The sequence below is a fragment of the Balaenoptera physalus genome (genome assembly GCF_965194825.1).
Source record: "Balaenoptera physalus genome assembly, chromosome: 14".
In the NCBI taxonomy this organism is placed as follows: Eukaryota; Metazoa; Chordata; class Mammalia; order Artiodactyla; family Balaenopteridae; genus Balaenoptera; species Balaenoptera physalus.
In genome coordinates, this window is record NC_138893.1 from 59,538,189 (window position 1) to 59,555,227 (window position 17,039).

Sequence of the window (17,039 nt, forward strand, 5' to 3'; positions counted from 1 at the left end):
CAGAAAGGAAGTTTTCACATCCTATGATGATAGGAAAGCCCAACAGGAAGACAGCCCAACAGGGGGCCAGGCAAGGCCCCTCTTCTTGCCTGGCAAGAGTTCAGCCTATGAGGCAATGTCACAACTCAGCCAATGAAAAGCCACTATACTTGGAACTCTCAGTTCCTCCACTGAACCCTTCATTTACTTGAGCCTTCCCAACTTCCCTTTCTCCTCTTGAAGAGAGTTCTCTCCTTGTTGTGTGGGTACTGACACATGACTGGCCATGGTTGCAGACTCCAAACTGCAATTCTTTGCTGATCTTGAATAAACCCATTTTTGCTTAAGTAATTGGCAGTCTGTTTTAGGTCAACAATACAATGATACAGCAATCTGTGCCCATGGCCAGTGGATATATGTAGACACATATGACCATCTGTTTCAGAGTTGTTATAATCTGTTTTACTATTATGAGTAGATCTCACCAGGGTGAATTACATTCAAGTTACAAGCTATGAATCAACCTGACATTTTCACAGTGCTAGACAAATATGTTATCATTTGTTGTTTGCTTTTATTAATAGAATTAAAATTTTATTTCAGTTTCCATAAAGAGTTCTACACAAAAATGAATGGGCTTACACTGCCAGCTCTCATATGATGGCACTTAAGTTCGTTTCCACTGTCATAATTCTTCTAGCTGTTTTTCACAGTCCTCCCAATCCAAGCCACGTGGCTGAATCAAGCAGTTTATAAAAAGGTAGTATTTTTACCGTGTGTAGTAAACGAAGAAGAAAGTGGTACCAACTTCCCATGTTCACCAAAACCCCACCCCTGCCCCCAGGAAAGAGTTTCTGTATAGCCAGGACATTCTCTTCCTTAGAATATATTTGGCTGGTGACAAATGCATCTCTCATGACTCTTCCTGAAACTTGACTCAGTTTTCCCCTCCCCCAACAAGACCCCTGTTTGAGAAGGGGAATCAGAAAAGAATCAAGACTCAGAGCAAGGGAACAGGACACCTGAGTTCAACAGGGTCTCCTTTCCTATGGAGGTTAGCTCCAAAGCCCATGCACAGGGTAAAAATTGCATATAGACAAATTATCCTTGAAAATCCCCTGGAAAGGCACTACCTTGTTGATACATAACCTCTTAATAAATCCAAGAAAACAAAAATCACCGATTCTTCAGCTGAGCTCCAGTTGAAGCCATTGGTTTGTGTGTGGAGGCCATTTTCATGAGGAATGCAAATCGCTAACCACTAAAATCATCCTTGATACAGTAGCATGCTTATGCTAGAAGAGGCACTTGGGAATGAGGGAAAAGAAGATTCACATTCTTTCACAGTGGGCTTACACTCACTCCCATTCATTCTTTCTCCCAGGCTTGGACTCACTGAGTGCAATAGGCCACAATCACCAGCACTATGAAATTATATTTCTCCTGAATTCTACTTTTACCATCTTACATATTGCTTACCGAGTTTGGTTGAATGCCTAAGGGTTACCAGCATAAAAGATGCAACTGAATTCCATAAAAACTAACAGCCCCAGACTTGTGAATATGGCTCAGAAATTTTATAGTGCCCTCTCTGTACGCTGCATTATTGCCCAAAGACCTCAAGTCTCCCTCCCCCGAGATTACAATATAAGAGACAAGCACTTGCTTCTCATTGGCTTTCAATGTCCCACTGATTAAAGTGGAGGCCTAATTATTGATATTACTAGCTGAAGAGCTGTATCTTCTTTCACAATAAATTCACTAATTCTAAGAACCAACATTTTATGACCAGGTCATGTTAACCAGTACAAAGTTATTTCTACTTTATTGTGAATTTCTAATTAAAATAAATTCAGTTCACGTTTTACTTCTTTCTCAAGACAAAATCGTATTTGAATAATATTCTGAAGGGCAACTGCTTTCGTTTCTTCTCCTCCTAATGTGAGGTAATCACAAATAGAACCTTAAGAAATTTCCTCTACAGGTGCAAAAGGGATTTTGTGGTCATGGGAATGTTCTATCAAGAGAAAATGTTTGCAAAGTACATTCTATTCTCTGCTAGACCTGATAACTATCAGTAAATCTCACTTAGCCTAACAACTTAAGCAGAAAACCCAGCACAAACTGTGCTCTGTGACAGTATGTCCCCAAATTTGTTGTTTGGAACACTATGTCTATGGAATTTTTTTAAGTAGCAGTACAAGCAACTTGGGGAAACATTTTTGTTTTTAAAGAGTTTCATTTACTGAAGGACTTCTCAGAGCCTTTAGTGTGCTAATATTCATGGTATGTCTCCAAGAGGTGGATTTAACATCCTCTGCTTCCCATTTATGGTCACAGAACTCTTTTCACAGAATATCTCATAGGACTAGCATGCTATGTAGCATATTTTGGGAAATATTGCTCTACAGAATATATTGAGGATAAGCCAAGATAGGAATGGTCCAGAGACAATTGAATTGTTCGAAAGTACAAGTATCAACAACTACTATCTTTCCAAGTCCATTTGCAGAATTGGGCCCTGCCTCTTGGGTCTACATGAGAGAGCAGTAAATGTTTGTGGGAAATCAAGAGCCACATCAAATAGGGCTAGTTAATGAAGAGGACTTGCCAGGGAAAGATGACTTGCCAGGGGAAAGATAGCAGAAACCAAAGTTCAAAAGCCAAAAAGTTCTGGAACAAAGAAAGGTACAGAAGCAAGATTAGAGGTAGAATGGAACTGAAAACAGGAAAATAAAAGGCAAGATATGATACGAATAGGAGAAGAGGAGCAGCTCTGGAATTCCACATTCCCTTAGCATCCACCAGGCACTCGTTACTGAGTAGATTGGCATATTTTGCTGGGCTAGGGACCCTCTATCTAGGTCTATGTTACCCTTCATAGAGTCCAGACAAGCCTCCTCCCAATTTCTTTACGGCCCTAACTGGCTGACCACAGCTTCACCCAAGGATAGATCTTCCTAAAATCTTACCTTGTCCAAGTTACCGACTAATCCAATCTCAAAGCTGACTGTATATGCACAGATTATATATACACAGATTGGTATATGCAGATTATAATAGGTGTCACTCTAAGATTCAGCATGCCAGTGATAAGAAGTATGATTACAGGCTGCTTCCCAAGTCCTGTTTTGCCAGTTAGAACAAGGAATAAAGTCCCAGGTATGACCTCCCATATTGATGGACCACCCATACTGATGGACCTCAAACCGTCCTCAACTATCCAGCCCCTGCCTTTGGCTCAGTCAAGGCCCCTGCCTTATCCTTATACCCAAGTTTCAACTCATTCATCCCCCACCACCACAAGGACTCCTATTTCCTTTGGCCCAGAGCCTTAACTTTGATCCCTCAAACTCTGTTAAGTACCATTTACCTGAAAAAAGTTCAGCTAATAGTCCATCATGGATTCATTATTGCTATGGCCTTCTCACCTAGTAGAATTTGACTATTTCATCTTGGAGGGTCGTTTCACTGCATCTCTGCCTCTGGCTAAACCAGCCCCTTACACCTACCTGTGACTTGCTCACTTGAGTGAGAGCCCCAGGGCTTAAAAGCAGTCTGCTTTCTTCCTTCTGCTGTCTTCTCCTGCAATGTTGTTTTCCAAGAGGAGTTGTCTAGCCTTCTATATCTGTGCTAATATGCTAGAGTGTTTCATTAGTCTAAGTTCATTGGCATCACTTTCATGTTGGGACTTTCAATATTTATTCCAGAATAACTGTGGTATCACCGCTCTCTGTTCAAGGTCCATACAGGAGGGTTTCATAACCTGCATGACACATCTGGTATCTCCATGTCTGAGATCAAGGACTTCAGTTTTAGCATTTACAATTAGCTAGCAAGACTCTTCTGGAAGAATTGGGACCTCAGTGTTCCATTATTGTCTGGTCACTACACCTAATTGACACTCAAAAAAAGAAAATAAAAAAGACATTCACATGTTTTGGTCTCTTCCAGATCTTTAATTCAATGGAAAAATACACAAAATCAGCAACTCTCTCTCTGAGCCTGCCTGTATGTCTATCCACATGTACCCTTTTTCCTCCTAATAAACAGTTTGTTTCACTACTTTCCATCTCTATGTGGAAATTCATTTCTACACAGCTGACAGGCCAGGGCCTTGTCACCGGTCACTGGTCCCTGGCGGTCTAGTGGCTAGGATTCAGGGCCCTCACTGCCGCGGCCTGACCTCAATCTCTGGCCGGGAGCCGAAATCCTGCTTCAAGCCACTGCAGGCCGAGGCCACCCAAGATCAAAACAAAAACTCCTATGTATCCTGGCTCCTCCTTTACCTCTTCGGAACAGTTCCTTAGAGCCCTCTGAGAGACTGTCTCCCAGGCTGTCATCTTCAGTAAGATCCCCAAATAAAACATAACTCACACAAAAAAACCCAGAATCAATAATATTCCACAGCTGATTAAAAGTCTTTCATAATAGGACACAAATCGATTATCAAGATGCTACTTTCTTAGTGCGGTATTAGCACAAAAACAGACATATAGATCAATGGAACAGAATAGAGAACGCAGAAATAAATCTGCCATCTACAGTCAATTAATCTTCAACAAAGAAGGCAAGTATACACAATGGAGAAAAGACAGTCTCTTCAGCAAGTGGTGTTGGGAAAGTTGGACAGCCACATGCTAATCAATGCAATTAGAACACATCCTCACACCATATACAAAAATAAACTCAAAAGGGCTTAAAGACCTAATTATAAGACAAGACACCAGGTCCTCGGGAAGATGGCGGAAGAGTAAGACGCGGAGATCACCTTCCTTCCCACAGATACAGTAGAAATACATCTACACGTGGAACTGCTCCTACAGAACACCCACTGAACGCTGGCAGAAAACGTCCGACCTCCAAAAAGGCAAGAAACTCCCCCCGTACTTGGGTAGGGCAAAAGAAAAAAGAAATAACAGAGACAAAAGAATAGGGACGGCACCTGCACTAGTGGGAGGGAGCCGTGAAGGAGGAAAGATTTCCACGCACTAGGAAGCCCCTTCGCGGGCGGAGACTGCGGGTGGCAGAGGGGGGAAGCTTCGGAGCCACGGAGGAGAGCGCAGCCACAGGGGTGCGGAGGGCAAAGCGGAGAGGTTCCCGCACAGAGGCTCGGCGCCGAGCAGCACTCTCCAGCCCGAGAGGCTTGTCTGCTCGCCCGCCGGGGCGGGCGGGGCTGGGAGCTGAGGCTCGGGCTTCGGTCGGATCGCAGGGAGAGGACTGGGGTTGGCAGCGTGAACACAGCCTGAAGGCGTTAGTGCACCACAGCTGGCTAGGAGGGAGACCGGGAAAAAGTCTGCAGCTGCCGAAGAGGCAAGAGACTTTTTCTTCCCTCTTTGTTTCCTGGTGCGCGAGGAGAGGGGATTCAGAGCTCTGCCTAAACGAACTTCAGAGACGGGCGCGAGCCGCAGCTACCAGCGCGGATCCCACAGCAACAGGGGCGCAGAGGAAAAACGGAGAGATTCCCGCACAGAGGCTCGGCGCCGAGCAGCACTCTCCAGCCCGAGAGGCTTGTCTGCTCCCCCGCCGGGGCGGGCGGGGCTGGGAGCTGAGGCTCGGGCTTCGGTCGGATCGCAGGGAGAGGACTGAGGCTGGCAGCGTGAACACAGCCTGAAGGGGTTAGCGCACCACAGCTGGCTGGTAGGGAGTCCGGGAAAAAGTCTGCAGCTGCCGAAGAGGCAAGGGACTTTTTCTTGCCTCTTTGTTTCGCGGCGCGCAAGGAGAGGGGATTCAGAGCGCCGCCTAAACGAACTCCAGAGAAGGGCGCGAGCCGCGGCGATCACCGCAGACCCCACAGCAACAGGGGCGCAGAGGAAAAAAACGGAGAGACTCCCGCACAGAGGCTCGGCGCGGAGCAGCACTCACCAGCCCGAGAGGCTTGTCTGCTCGGCGGGCGGGGCTGGGAGCTGAGGCTCGGGTTTCGGTTTCGGTTGGATCGCAGGGAGAGGACTGGGGCTGGCGGCGTGAACACAGCCTGAAGGGGTTAGCGCACCACAGCTGGCTGGTAGGGAGTCCGGGAAAAAGTCTGCAGCTGCCGAAGAGGCAAGAGACTTTTTCTTGCCTCTTTGTTTCGCGGCGCGCAAGGAGAGGGGATTCAGAGTGCCGCCTAAACGAACTCCAGAGAAAGGCGTGAGCCGCGGCGATCAGCACGGACCCCAGAGACGGGCGTGAGACGCTGGGGCTGCTGCTGCCGCCTCCAAAAAGCCTGTGTGTGAGCACAAGTCACTCTCCACATCGCCCCTCCCGGGAGCCTGTGCAGCCCGCCACTGCCAGGGTCCCGTGATCCGGGGACAAGTTCCCCGGGAGAACGCACTGCCCGCCTCAGGCTGGTGCAACGTCACGCCGGCCTCGGCCGCCGCAGGCTCACCCCACCTCCTCTGTACACCTCCCTCCCCGCGGCCTGAGGGAGCCAGAGCCCCCGAAGCAGCTGCTCCTTTAACCCCGTCCTGTCTGTGCGGGGAATAGACGCCCTCAGGCGACCTACACGCAGAGGCGGGTCCAAATCCAAAGCTGAACCCCAGGAACTGTGCGAACAGGGAAGATAAGGGGAAATCTCTCCCAGCAGCCTTAGAAGCAGCGGATTAAAACTCCACAAACAACTTGATGTGCCTGCATCTGGTGAATACCTGAATAGACAACGAATCATCCCAAATTCAGGAGGTGGACTTTGGGAGCAGGATATATTAATTTTTCCCCTTTTCCTTTATTTGTGAGTGTATATGTATATGCTTCTGGGTGCGATTTTGTCTGTATAGCTTTGCTTTACAATAGCTTTATTTTACTTCACTATATTATAGCCTCTTTCTTTCTTTCTTTCTATTTTTTCTCCCTTTTACTCTGAGCCGTGTGGACGAAAGGCTCTTGGTGCTCCAGCCAGGCATCAGGGCCGTGCCTCTGAGGTGGGAGAGCCAACTTCAGGACACTGGTCCACAAGAGACCTCCCAGCTTCACGTAATACCAAACGGCAAAAATCTCTCAGAGATCTCCATCTCAACATCAAGACCCAGCTTCACTCAACGACCAACAAGCTACAGTGCTGGACACCCTATGCAAAACAACTAGCAAGACAGGAACACAGCCCCATCCATTAGCAGAGAGGCTGCCTAAAATCATAATAAGGCCACAGACACCCCAAAATACACCACCAGACGTGGACGTGCCCACCAGAAAGACAAGATCCAACCTCATCCACCAGAGCTCAGGCACTAGTTCCCTCCACCAGGAAGCCTACACAACCCACTGAACCAACCTTAGCCACTGGGGACAGATACCAAAAACATCAGGAACTACGAATCTGCAGCCTGTGAAAAGGAGACCCCAAACACAGTAAGATAAGCAAAGTGAGACGACAGAAAAACACACAGCAGATGAAGGAGCAGGGTCAGAACATACCAGACTTAACAAATGAAGAGGAAATAGGTAGTCTACCTGAAAAAGAATTCAGAATAATGATAGTAAGGATGATCCAAAATCTTGGAAATAGAATAGACAAAATGCAAGAAACATTTAACAAGGATGTAGAAGAACTAAAGAGGAACCAAGCAATGATGAAAACCACAATAAATGAAATTAAAAATACTCTAGATGGGATCAATAGCAGAATAACTGAGGCAGAAGAAAGGATAAGTGACCTGGAAGATAAAATGGTGGAAATAACTACTGCAGAGCAGGATAAAGAAAAAAGAATGAAAAGAACTGAGGACAGTCTCAGAGACCTCTGGGACAACATTAAACGCGCCAACATTCGAATTATAGGGGTCCCAGAAGAAGAAGAGAAAAAGAAAGGGACTGAGAAGATATTTGAAGAGATTATAGTTGAAAACTTCCCTAATATGGGAAAGGAAATAGTTAATCAAGTCCTGGAAGCACAGAGAGTCCCATACAGGATAAACCCAAGGAGAAACACACCAAGACACATATTAATCAAACTGTCAAAAATTAAATATAAGGAAAACATATTAAAGGCAGCAAGGGAAAAAAAACAAATAACACACAAGGGAATCCCCATAAGGTTAACATCTGATCTTTCAGCAGAAACTCTGCAAGCCAGAAGGGAGTGGCAGGATATACTTAAAGTGATGAAGGAGAAAAACCTGCAACCAAGATTACACTACCCAGCAAGGATCTCATTCAGATTCGATGGAGAAATTAAAACCTTTACAGACAAGCAAAAGCTGAGAGAGTTCAGCACCACCAAACCAGCTTTACAACAAATGCTAAAGGAACTTCTCTAGGCAAGAAACACAAGAGAAGGAAAACACCTACAATAACAAACCCAAAACATTTAAGAAAATGGGAATAGGAACATACATATCGATAATTACCTTGAATGTAAATGGATTAAATGCTCCCACCAAAAGACACAGGCTGGCTGAATGGATACAAAAACAAGACCCATATATATGCTGTCTACAGGAGACCCACTTCAGACCTAGAGACACATATAGACTGAAAGTGAGGGGATGGAAAAAGATATTCCATGCAAATGGAAATCAAAAGAAAGCTGGAGTAGCAATTCTCATATCAGACAAAATAGACTTTAAAATAAAGACTATTACAAGAGACAAAGAAGGACACTATATAATGATCAAGGGATCGATACAAGAGGAAGGTATAACAATTGTAAATATTTATGCACCCAACATAGGAGCACCTCAATACATAAGGCAAATACTAACAGCCATAAAAGGGGAAATCGACAGCAACACAATCATAGTAGGGGACTTTAACACCCCACTCTCACCAATGGACAGATCATCCAAAATGAAAATAAATAAGGAAACACAAGCTTTAAATGATACATTAAACAAGATGGACTTAATTGATATTTATAGGACATTCCATCCAAAAACAACAGAATACACATTTTTCTCAAGTGCTCATGGAACATTCTCCAGGATAGATCATATCTTGGGTCACAAATCAAGCCTTGGTAAATTTAAGAAAATTGAAATCGTATCAAGTATCTTTTCTGACCACAACGCTATGAGACTAGATATCAATTACAGGAAAAGACCTGTAAAAAATACAAACACATGGAGGCTACACAATACATTACTTAATAACGAAGTGATCACTGAAGAAATCAAAGGGGAAATCAAAAAATACCTAGAAACAAATGACAATGGAGATACGACGACCCAAAACCTATGGGACGCAGCAAAAGCAGTGCTAAGAGGGAAGTTTATAGCAATACAAGCCTACCTCAAGAAACAGGAAACATCTCGAATAAACAACCTAACCTTGCACCTAAAGCAATTAGAGAAAGAAGAACAAAAAAACCCCAAAGCCAGCAGAAGGAAAGAAATTATAAAGATCAGGTCAGAAATAAATGAAAAAGAAATGAAGGAAACAATAGCAAAAATCAATGTAACTAAGAGCTGGTTCTTTGAGAAGATAAACAAAATTGATAAACCATTAGCCAGACTCATCAAGAGAAAAAGGGAGAAGACTCAGATCAATAGAATTAGAAATGAAAAAGGAGAAGTAACCACTGACACTGCAGAAATACAAAAGATCATGAGAGATTACTACAAGCAACTCTATGCCAATAAAATGGACAACCTGGAAGAAATGGACAGATTCTTAGAAATGCACAAACTGCCGAGACTGAACCAGGAAGAAATAGAAAATATGAACAGACCAATCACAAGCACTGAAATTGAAACTGTGATTAAAAACCTTCCAACAAACAAAAGCCCAGGACCAGATGGCTTCACAGGTGAATTCTATCAAACATTTAGAGAAGAGCTAACACCTATCCTTCTCAAACTCTTCCAAAATATTGCAGAGGGAGGAACACTCCCAAACTCATTCTACGAGGCCACCATCACCCTGATACCAAAACCAGACAAAGATGTCACAAAGAAAGAAAACTACAGGCCAATATCACTGATGAACATAGATGCAAAAATCCTCAACAAAATACTAGCAAACAGAATCCAACAGCACATTAAAAGGATCATACACCATGATCAAGTGGGGTTTATCCCAGGAATGCAAGGATTCTTCAATATACGCAAATCAATCAATGTGATACATCATATAAACAAACTGAAGGAGAAAAACCATATGATCATCTCAATAGATGCAGAGAAAGCTTTCGACAAAATTCAACACCCATTTATGATAAAAGCCCTGCAGAAAGTAGGCATAGAGGGAACTTTCCTCAACATAATAAAGGCCATATATGACAAACCCACAGCCAACATTGTCCTCAATGGTGAAAAACTGAAACCATTTCCACTAAGATCAGGAACAAGACAAGGTTGCCCACTCTCACCACTATTATTCAACATAGTTTTGGAAGTGTTAGCCACAGCAATCAGAGAAGACAAAGAAATAAAAGGAATCCAAATCGGAAAAGAAGAAGTAAAGCTGTCACTATTTGCAGATGACATGATACTATACATAGAGAATCCTAAAGATGCTACCAGAAAACTCCTAGAGCTAATCAATGAATTTGGTAAAGTAGCAGGATACAAAATTAATGCACAGAAATCTCTTGCATTTCTATACACTAATGACGAAAACTCTGAAAGTGAAATTAAGAAAACACTCCCATTTACCATTGCAACAAAAAGAATAAAATATCTAGGAATAAACCTACCTAAGGAGACAAAAGACCTGTATGCAGAAAATTATAAGACACTGATGAAAGAAATTAAAGATGATACAAATAGATGGAGAGATATACCATGTTCCTGGATTGGAAGAATCAACATTGTGAAAATGACTCTACTACCCAAAGCAATCTACAGATTCAATGCAATCCCTATCAAACTACCACTGGCATTTTTCACAGAACTAGAACAAAAAATTTCACAATTTGTATGGAAACACAAAAGACCCCGAATAGCCAAAGCAATCTTGAGAACGAAAAATGGAGCTGGGGGAATCAGGCTCCCTGACTTCAGACTATATTACAAAGCTTCAGTAATCAAGACAGTTTGGTACTGGCACAAAAACAGAAATATAGATCAATGGAACAGGATAGAAAGCCCAGAGATAAACCCACACACATATGGGCACCTTATTTTTGATAAAGGAGGCAAGCATATACAGTGGAGAAAAGACAGCCTCTTCAATAAGTGGTGCTGGGAAAATTGGACAGGTACATGTAAAAGTATGAAAATAGAACACTCCCTGACACCATGCACAAAAATAAACTCAAAATGGATTAAAGACCTAAGTGTAAGGGCAGACACTATCAAACTCTTAGAGGAAAACATAGGCAGAACACTCTATGACATACATCACAGCAAGATTCTTTTTGACCCAGCTCCCAGAGAAATGGAAATAAGAACACAAATAAACAAATGGGACCTAATGAAACTTAAAAGCTTTTGCACAGCAAAGGAAACCATAAACAAGACCAAAAGACAACCATCAGAATGGGAGAAAATATTTGCAAATGAAGCAACTGACAAAGGATTAATCTCCAAGATTTACAAGCAGCTCATGCAGCTCAATAACAAAAAAACGAACAACCCAATCCAAAAATGGGCCGAAGACCTAAATAGACATTTCTCCAAAGAAGATATACAGATGGCCTACAGACACATGAAAGAATGCTCAACATCATTAATCATTAGAGAAATGCAAATCAAAACTACAATGAGATATCATCTCACACCGGTCAGAATGGCCATCATCAAAAAATCTAGAAACAATAAATGCTGGAGAGGGTGTGGAGGAAAGGGAACACTCTTGCACTGTTGGTGGGAATGTAAATTGATACAGCCACTATGGAGAACAGTATGGAGGTTCCTTAAAAAACTACAAATAGAACTACCATACGACCCAGCAATCCCACTACTGGGCATATACCCTGAGAAAACCATAGGTCAAAAAGAGTCATGTACCAAAATGTTCATTGCAGCTCTATTTACAATAGCCAGGACATGGAAGCAATCTAAATGTCCATCGACAGATGAATGGATAAAGAAGATGTGGCACATATATACAATGGAATATTACTCAGCCATAAAAAGAAATGAAATGGAGGTATTTGTAATGAGGTGGATGGAGTTAGAGTCTGTCATACAGAGTGAAGTAAGTCAGAAAGAGAAAAACAAATACAGTATGCTAACACATATATACGGAATCTAAGGGGAAAAAAAAAAAAAAAGGCCATGAAGAACCTAGTGGCAAGACGGGAATAAAGACACAGACCTACTAGAGAATGGACTTGAGGATATGGGGAGGGGGTGGGGTGAGATGTGACAGGGTAAGAGAGTGTCATGGACATATATACACTACCAAATGTAAAATAGATAACTAGTGGGAAGCAGCCGCATAGCACAGGGAGATCAGCTCGGTGCTTTGTGACCACCTAGAGGGATGGGATGGGGAGGGTGGGAGGGAGGGAGATGCAAGAGGGAAGAGAAATGGGAACATATTGTATATGTATAACTGATTCACTTTGTTATAAAGCAGAAGCTAACACACCATTGTAAGGCAATTATACTTCAATAAAGATGTTAAAAAAAAAAAAAAAAGACAAGACACCATAAAACTAGAAGAGAACATAGGCAAAACATAAATCGTAGCAGTATTTTCTTAGATCAGTCTCCCAAGGCAAAAGAAATAAAATCAAAAATAAACAATGGGACCTAATCAAACTTAAAAGCAAAGGAAAGCATCAACAAAATGAAAAAAACAATCTATGGAGTGGGAGAAAATATTTGCAAAGTGTGACCAAAAAGTGGTTAATATTCAAAATATTTAAACAGTTCACACAAGTCAATCTCAAAAATATAAATAGAAACAATCCAATCAAAAAATGAGCAAAAGACCTAAATAGACATTTCTCCAAAGATGACACACAAATGGCCAACAGCCTCATGAAAATATGCTCAACATTGCTAATTATTAGAGAAATGCAAATCAAAACCACAATGAGGTATCACTTCACATCTGTCAGAATGGCCATCATCAAAAAGTCTACAAACAATAAATGTTGGAGAGGGTATGGAGAAAAGGGAACCCTCCTACACTGTTGGTGGGAATATAAATTGGTGCAGCCACTATGAAGAACATTAGAGGTTTGCTGGGCTGCACCCCACAGACCTACGAGGTCTGTGCTTGCCCAGCTTCAAGACTGAACCAACAGCCCTGAGTCAGCAACAGAGACATCAATGGTTTAATGAATGGGGGAGCTTACACGTCTGAAGCAAGGTCCTGGAGTGACACCCCACCACCTTGTGTGGCGGACAGCAGGCAGGACGTAGCAGTAGTCTTCACTCGTGGGGGTAAGTGGCGGGGATTACCAGTTATAGGTAACTGATGTCAGGTGGGCTTATTAGTTTTCAGGCAAAACCAGCAGAGGGGCATGCCCCTCACAGCCCCTTTGATAAGAACAGTCAGCAGCTGGGGCCTGGGGTAAGTACGTAGGAAGGTGAGTCAGGTGTGTAAGATACAAGAGAAGCAGGCACTAGTTGGGCAGGGGATGTACAGAGAGCAAGAGAACAGCCATCTTGAGTGGCCTGACCATACACTCCCCCACTACATACCCTGCACAACCCTTACAATCTTGGTCCGCCTCTCTTCCGCGATATCCCTGGGGTCAGGTATGTAGGGGGCACTGCAACCAGATACCACAGATACAATACAGACAGCAGCAGCCAAGGAGCCTCAAGAGTAAGATACCTAGGATGCTCAGGACAGCCATTTGCCAGGATGTGGGCACATTCTGGAGCCAAGTGCTTACTGAGTCAATGGAAAGGGAGTCAGCAGCAGTGCCCTGTGCAGTCATTGATATGAGGAAGGTAAGGCTAACCCTGGTTTTCACAAGCCCAGAGCCATCCCCATGGGGAAGGGAATGCTTGACCTTAAAAGAAACAGTCTGGTGGCCTAGCCAAGAATCAGCAGTCACAGTACAGATCTATCACCCCATGTTATGTTGAGTGCCATTAGGGGTGGACCCATTAGGTCTTTCCAAAACAAAAAGCAGTTAATCCCACTAGTTGGACCGTGTGTCCAGAAGCCAGCCTATTCCATTCCACACAGCACAGCCCAGGGGTGCTCATGGGCAGTCAGTTGTTCAGTAACGTTAACCAACAGGGGTCCTTCTGGCGTATTGGCATGTGGTACCAGAAGATGGTGAGTCTTTTCCCCCATTGTCAGTAGTCCCCACCTAGTCACATTAGCCGGGTCGATTTTTCATGGAAGTCCAGAGGAGGACAATGGCATCTCACTGTAGACCCAGCAATTAGACTCATTTCACAGTGAGGCTGGTGTTGCTGCTCAGCCCTCAGACTAGGGACAAAATGTAAAACATCTAATAGGCACAACACAGGGGAGATCATGACCATTAAGCAAAATACAAGCAGTAACCACATTCTGAGATAATATCACACCCACCTGTGGTTTTTGTCCTAGCCTGCAATACAGTTCAGAAGACTCAACTCTTCAATAATACAAGAATGTGTCTAAAATCACGTATACAGGGACTTACCTGGTGGCACAGTGGTTAAGAATCTGCCTGCCAGTGCAAGGGACACGGGTTCGATCCCTGGTCCGGGAAGATCCCACATGCCGCCGAGCAACTAAGCCCGCGAGCCACAACTACTGAGCCCGCCGACCTCAACTGCCGAAGCCCACGTGCCTAGGGCCCATGCTCCCCAACAAGAGAAGCTGCCGCAATGAGAAGCCCGCACACCGCAACGAACAGTAGCCCCAATTCGCCACAACTAGAGAAAGCCCACATGCGGCAACAAAAACCCAACGCAGCCAAAAATAAATTAAAAAAATAAAAAAATAAAATCACGTTTACTATGGCCACCTAGTTTTACCTTGGATGTCTGAACGACAGCTACTCCATTTTGACTTTCAAATGCATTCCCTTCCTCAATGGCCAAAGCAGAGTTACAATGCTTGTCTGAAAGACCACAAAATGGGCTGCTCTGGTCAGTAAAATTTAAGTTAAACCATGTATATAAGCCAGAATGACTTCCCTATACCTCAGTAGGTATAGATTTTCCCATCATTTCCCCCTTTGATTGCAAATCTTTCAAATGGAAAGTGTTGATTATCAAAATATCCATCCTTAGATGCTGGGGTGCTGGCTCCTACCCCAGATTAAGATCATGTCCCTCGGTGCTAGGCCTCCTTTATATTGGCCTAGTCATTCCCACTGGGGGAAAACTAATCAGATCTCGTGAACAAGCTCTGAGGTATGTTAATGGGGGAACACTTTATAGGCTATACATTTTATCACTTATACCCAACTGTCACACAAGCATTGCACATATGCTTTTAGCAGCAGACTTAAAGCAGTGTCACACTTCATGAGTAGCTATTATACTCTGACAATTTCACTAGAATTTCACTAATTTTCTTTCTATCCGGAACATCGGGGCAAAAGTATAGCTAACTCAACAACTGTCATAAATACAGACCTCAATTAACAGAACTAGAATTTAACATCCATTGAAACATAATATTGTTCCCTCTAAAATTACCCTCACCTCCACCAAACACAGCCAATCAAAACCAATTTGTTTGCAAAATAAGTCTGGTCAATTGACCACACAGGCTTCTCCAAACTGGCTGAAGGGGAACTCTTCACGAGTCTCAGACTGAATTCCCAAAAGGCCTCTCAAGGCCAGGAAAGCCATGCCAAAGGCCTGCTATCAGGCTCCGCCTTGGTGGATTTTTCTCTTCTAGAGGTCCCCAAAATATTGAGATTCCTGCACATGACAGGAGACAGTCTTTTCCATTCCCCTGATAAGGCTGCTCAGAACCTGAGAGTCTTCAATTTCTGGGGGGACCAGGCAGAGACAAAAAGGAAAATGCTTCAGTTCTACCCACAGATGTAGTTTACCAAATTGCTATAAAACAAATCATAACCAACTTGAGGGGAAGGGCTTCCCTATATCTGGAAAACACAGATCAAAACCAGTAACATTCCAGACAAAACCCATGAAAATTATAACCATATTTACCAGTTCACTCAGTAACCAATCCTTCTGTTAACTTTTTATGAAGCCATTGGGTCTTCCATTAAGATTCTTTAAGTTCTTACCCAGTTAGGCTGTATAATCTGAAATTTTTCAGAGACCTGTTGTCAAAAGGTCCTTCTGAGGCAGGAGATAGATGGGCCCCAGGATGAGCAGCTAGAGTTTGTCCCCTGTGGACAGATACTCCAAGATGAAATTAACAGGAGAATAACAGAAGACACTGAGCCCTGCCCACATAAAAATAGAGACCATATATTTCTCATTCTTGAGGTCAAGGAGACCTTCCCACATATACATGCGCAGAAAAGCTCCTTGGAGGTCAAAAGGGGAGTGATGTCAACCTACCCATAGGTCTCTTCGCTGGAATCCATCTTGGCTAAGAGATGCGCACACACACATGGGAGGATCCTGAGATATACCAAATATGGACTCAGAACCAGGCAAAGCAAGATGATTGGCCAAAGGAAACCTGAAAGAAATGCCCCACGTAAGTGATATAAACTACCACGAGGGCGCAACTCTCTCTGAGTCCACCCATGTGTCTATCCACACGTACTCTTTTTCCTCCTAATAAACGCTTTACTTGTTTCACTACTTTCCGTCTTTGTAGGAATTTATTTCTGCCTAACTTCAGTCTCTGGCCAGGAACCAAAATGCTGCTTCAAGCCGCTGCAGGCTGAGGCCACTGCAGATCACTTCCTATGAATCTTCTTTAAGATGAAGCATTTTTGCAAAAGCATCAGAATAAAACAATAACTGTCTATAAAAGACAAAAGACTTAAAAAGACACGGTTAAGCACTTGATTATGATGTTATTGATAAAGAAACTTGGTTACAATAACTAGAATTATGACTGATCATAATTTTAACCCTTAAAAACCTTAACCTCTGACAAAAACCAAAAAGCAAGTAATTGTGCATTTCCTGATTGGAAAACTTAGGCTTTAGTCTTCCTCTCCTATGAAGGCAAGGGTAGGTAAACTTAGACCCCCCCCCCCCAGTAATTAGCATTCCAATATTTTAACCTATTTGAAATGACCCAGATAGTCAATGAATTCTCTTCATTCCACCTAGTTTAGTTACCAAAATCTGGAAAGA

General features: G+C 43.2%; 1 protein-coding gene across 12 annotated transcripts in view; it reads right to left on the reverse strand.

The window, feature by feature from the left end:
* LOC309642373 (uncharacterized protein) overlaps positions 1–17,039 on the reverse strand; it is a 268,819-nt gene that overhangs the window by 233,077 nt on the left and 18,703 nt on the right. For 5 of the 12 annotated variants that reach the window (XR_014253109.1, XR_014253110.1, XR_014253111.1 and 2 more), the window contains exon 2: positions 16,007–16,410. The exons of 4 other annotated variants lie outside the window; for them this stretch is intronic. Coding sequence is in view for 2 of the 8 variants with exons in the window: in XM_082423954.1 (XP_082280080.1) it covers positions 16,287–16,410 (124 nt within the window). In the remaining 6 variants the exon portion in view is untranslated. The remainder of the gene's footprint in view (positions 1–16,006; positions 16,411–17,039) is intronic. 3 more of the 12 variants (XM_082423954.1, XM_082423955.1, XR_014253115.1) reach the window with 2 other exon arrangements.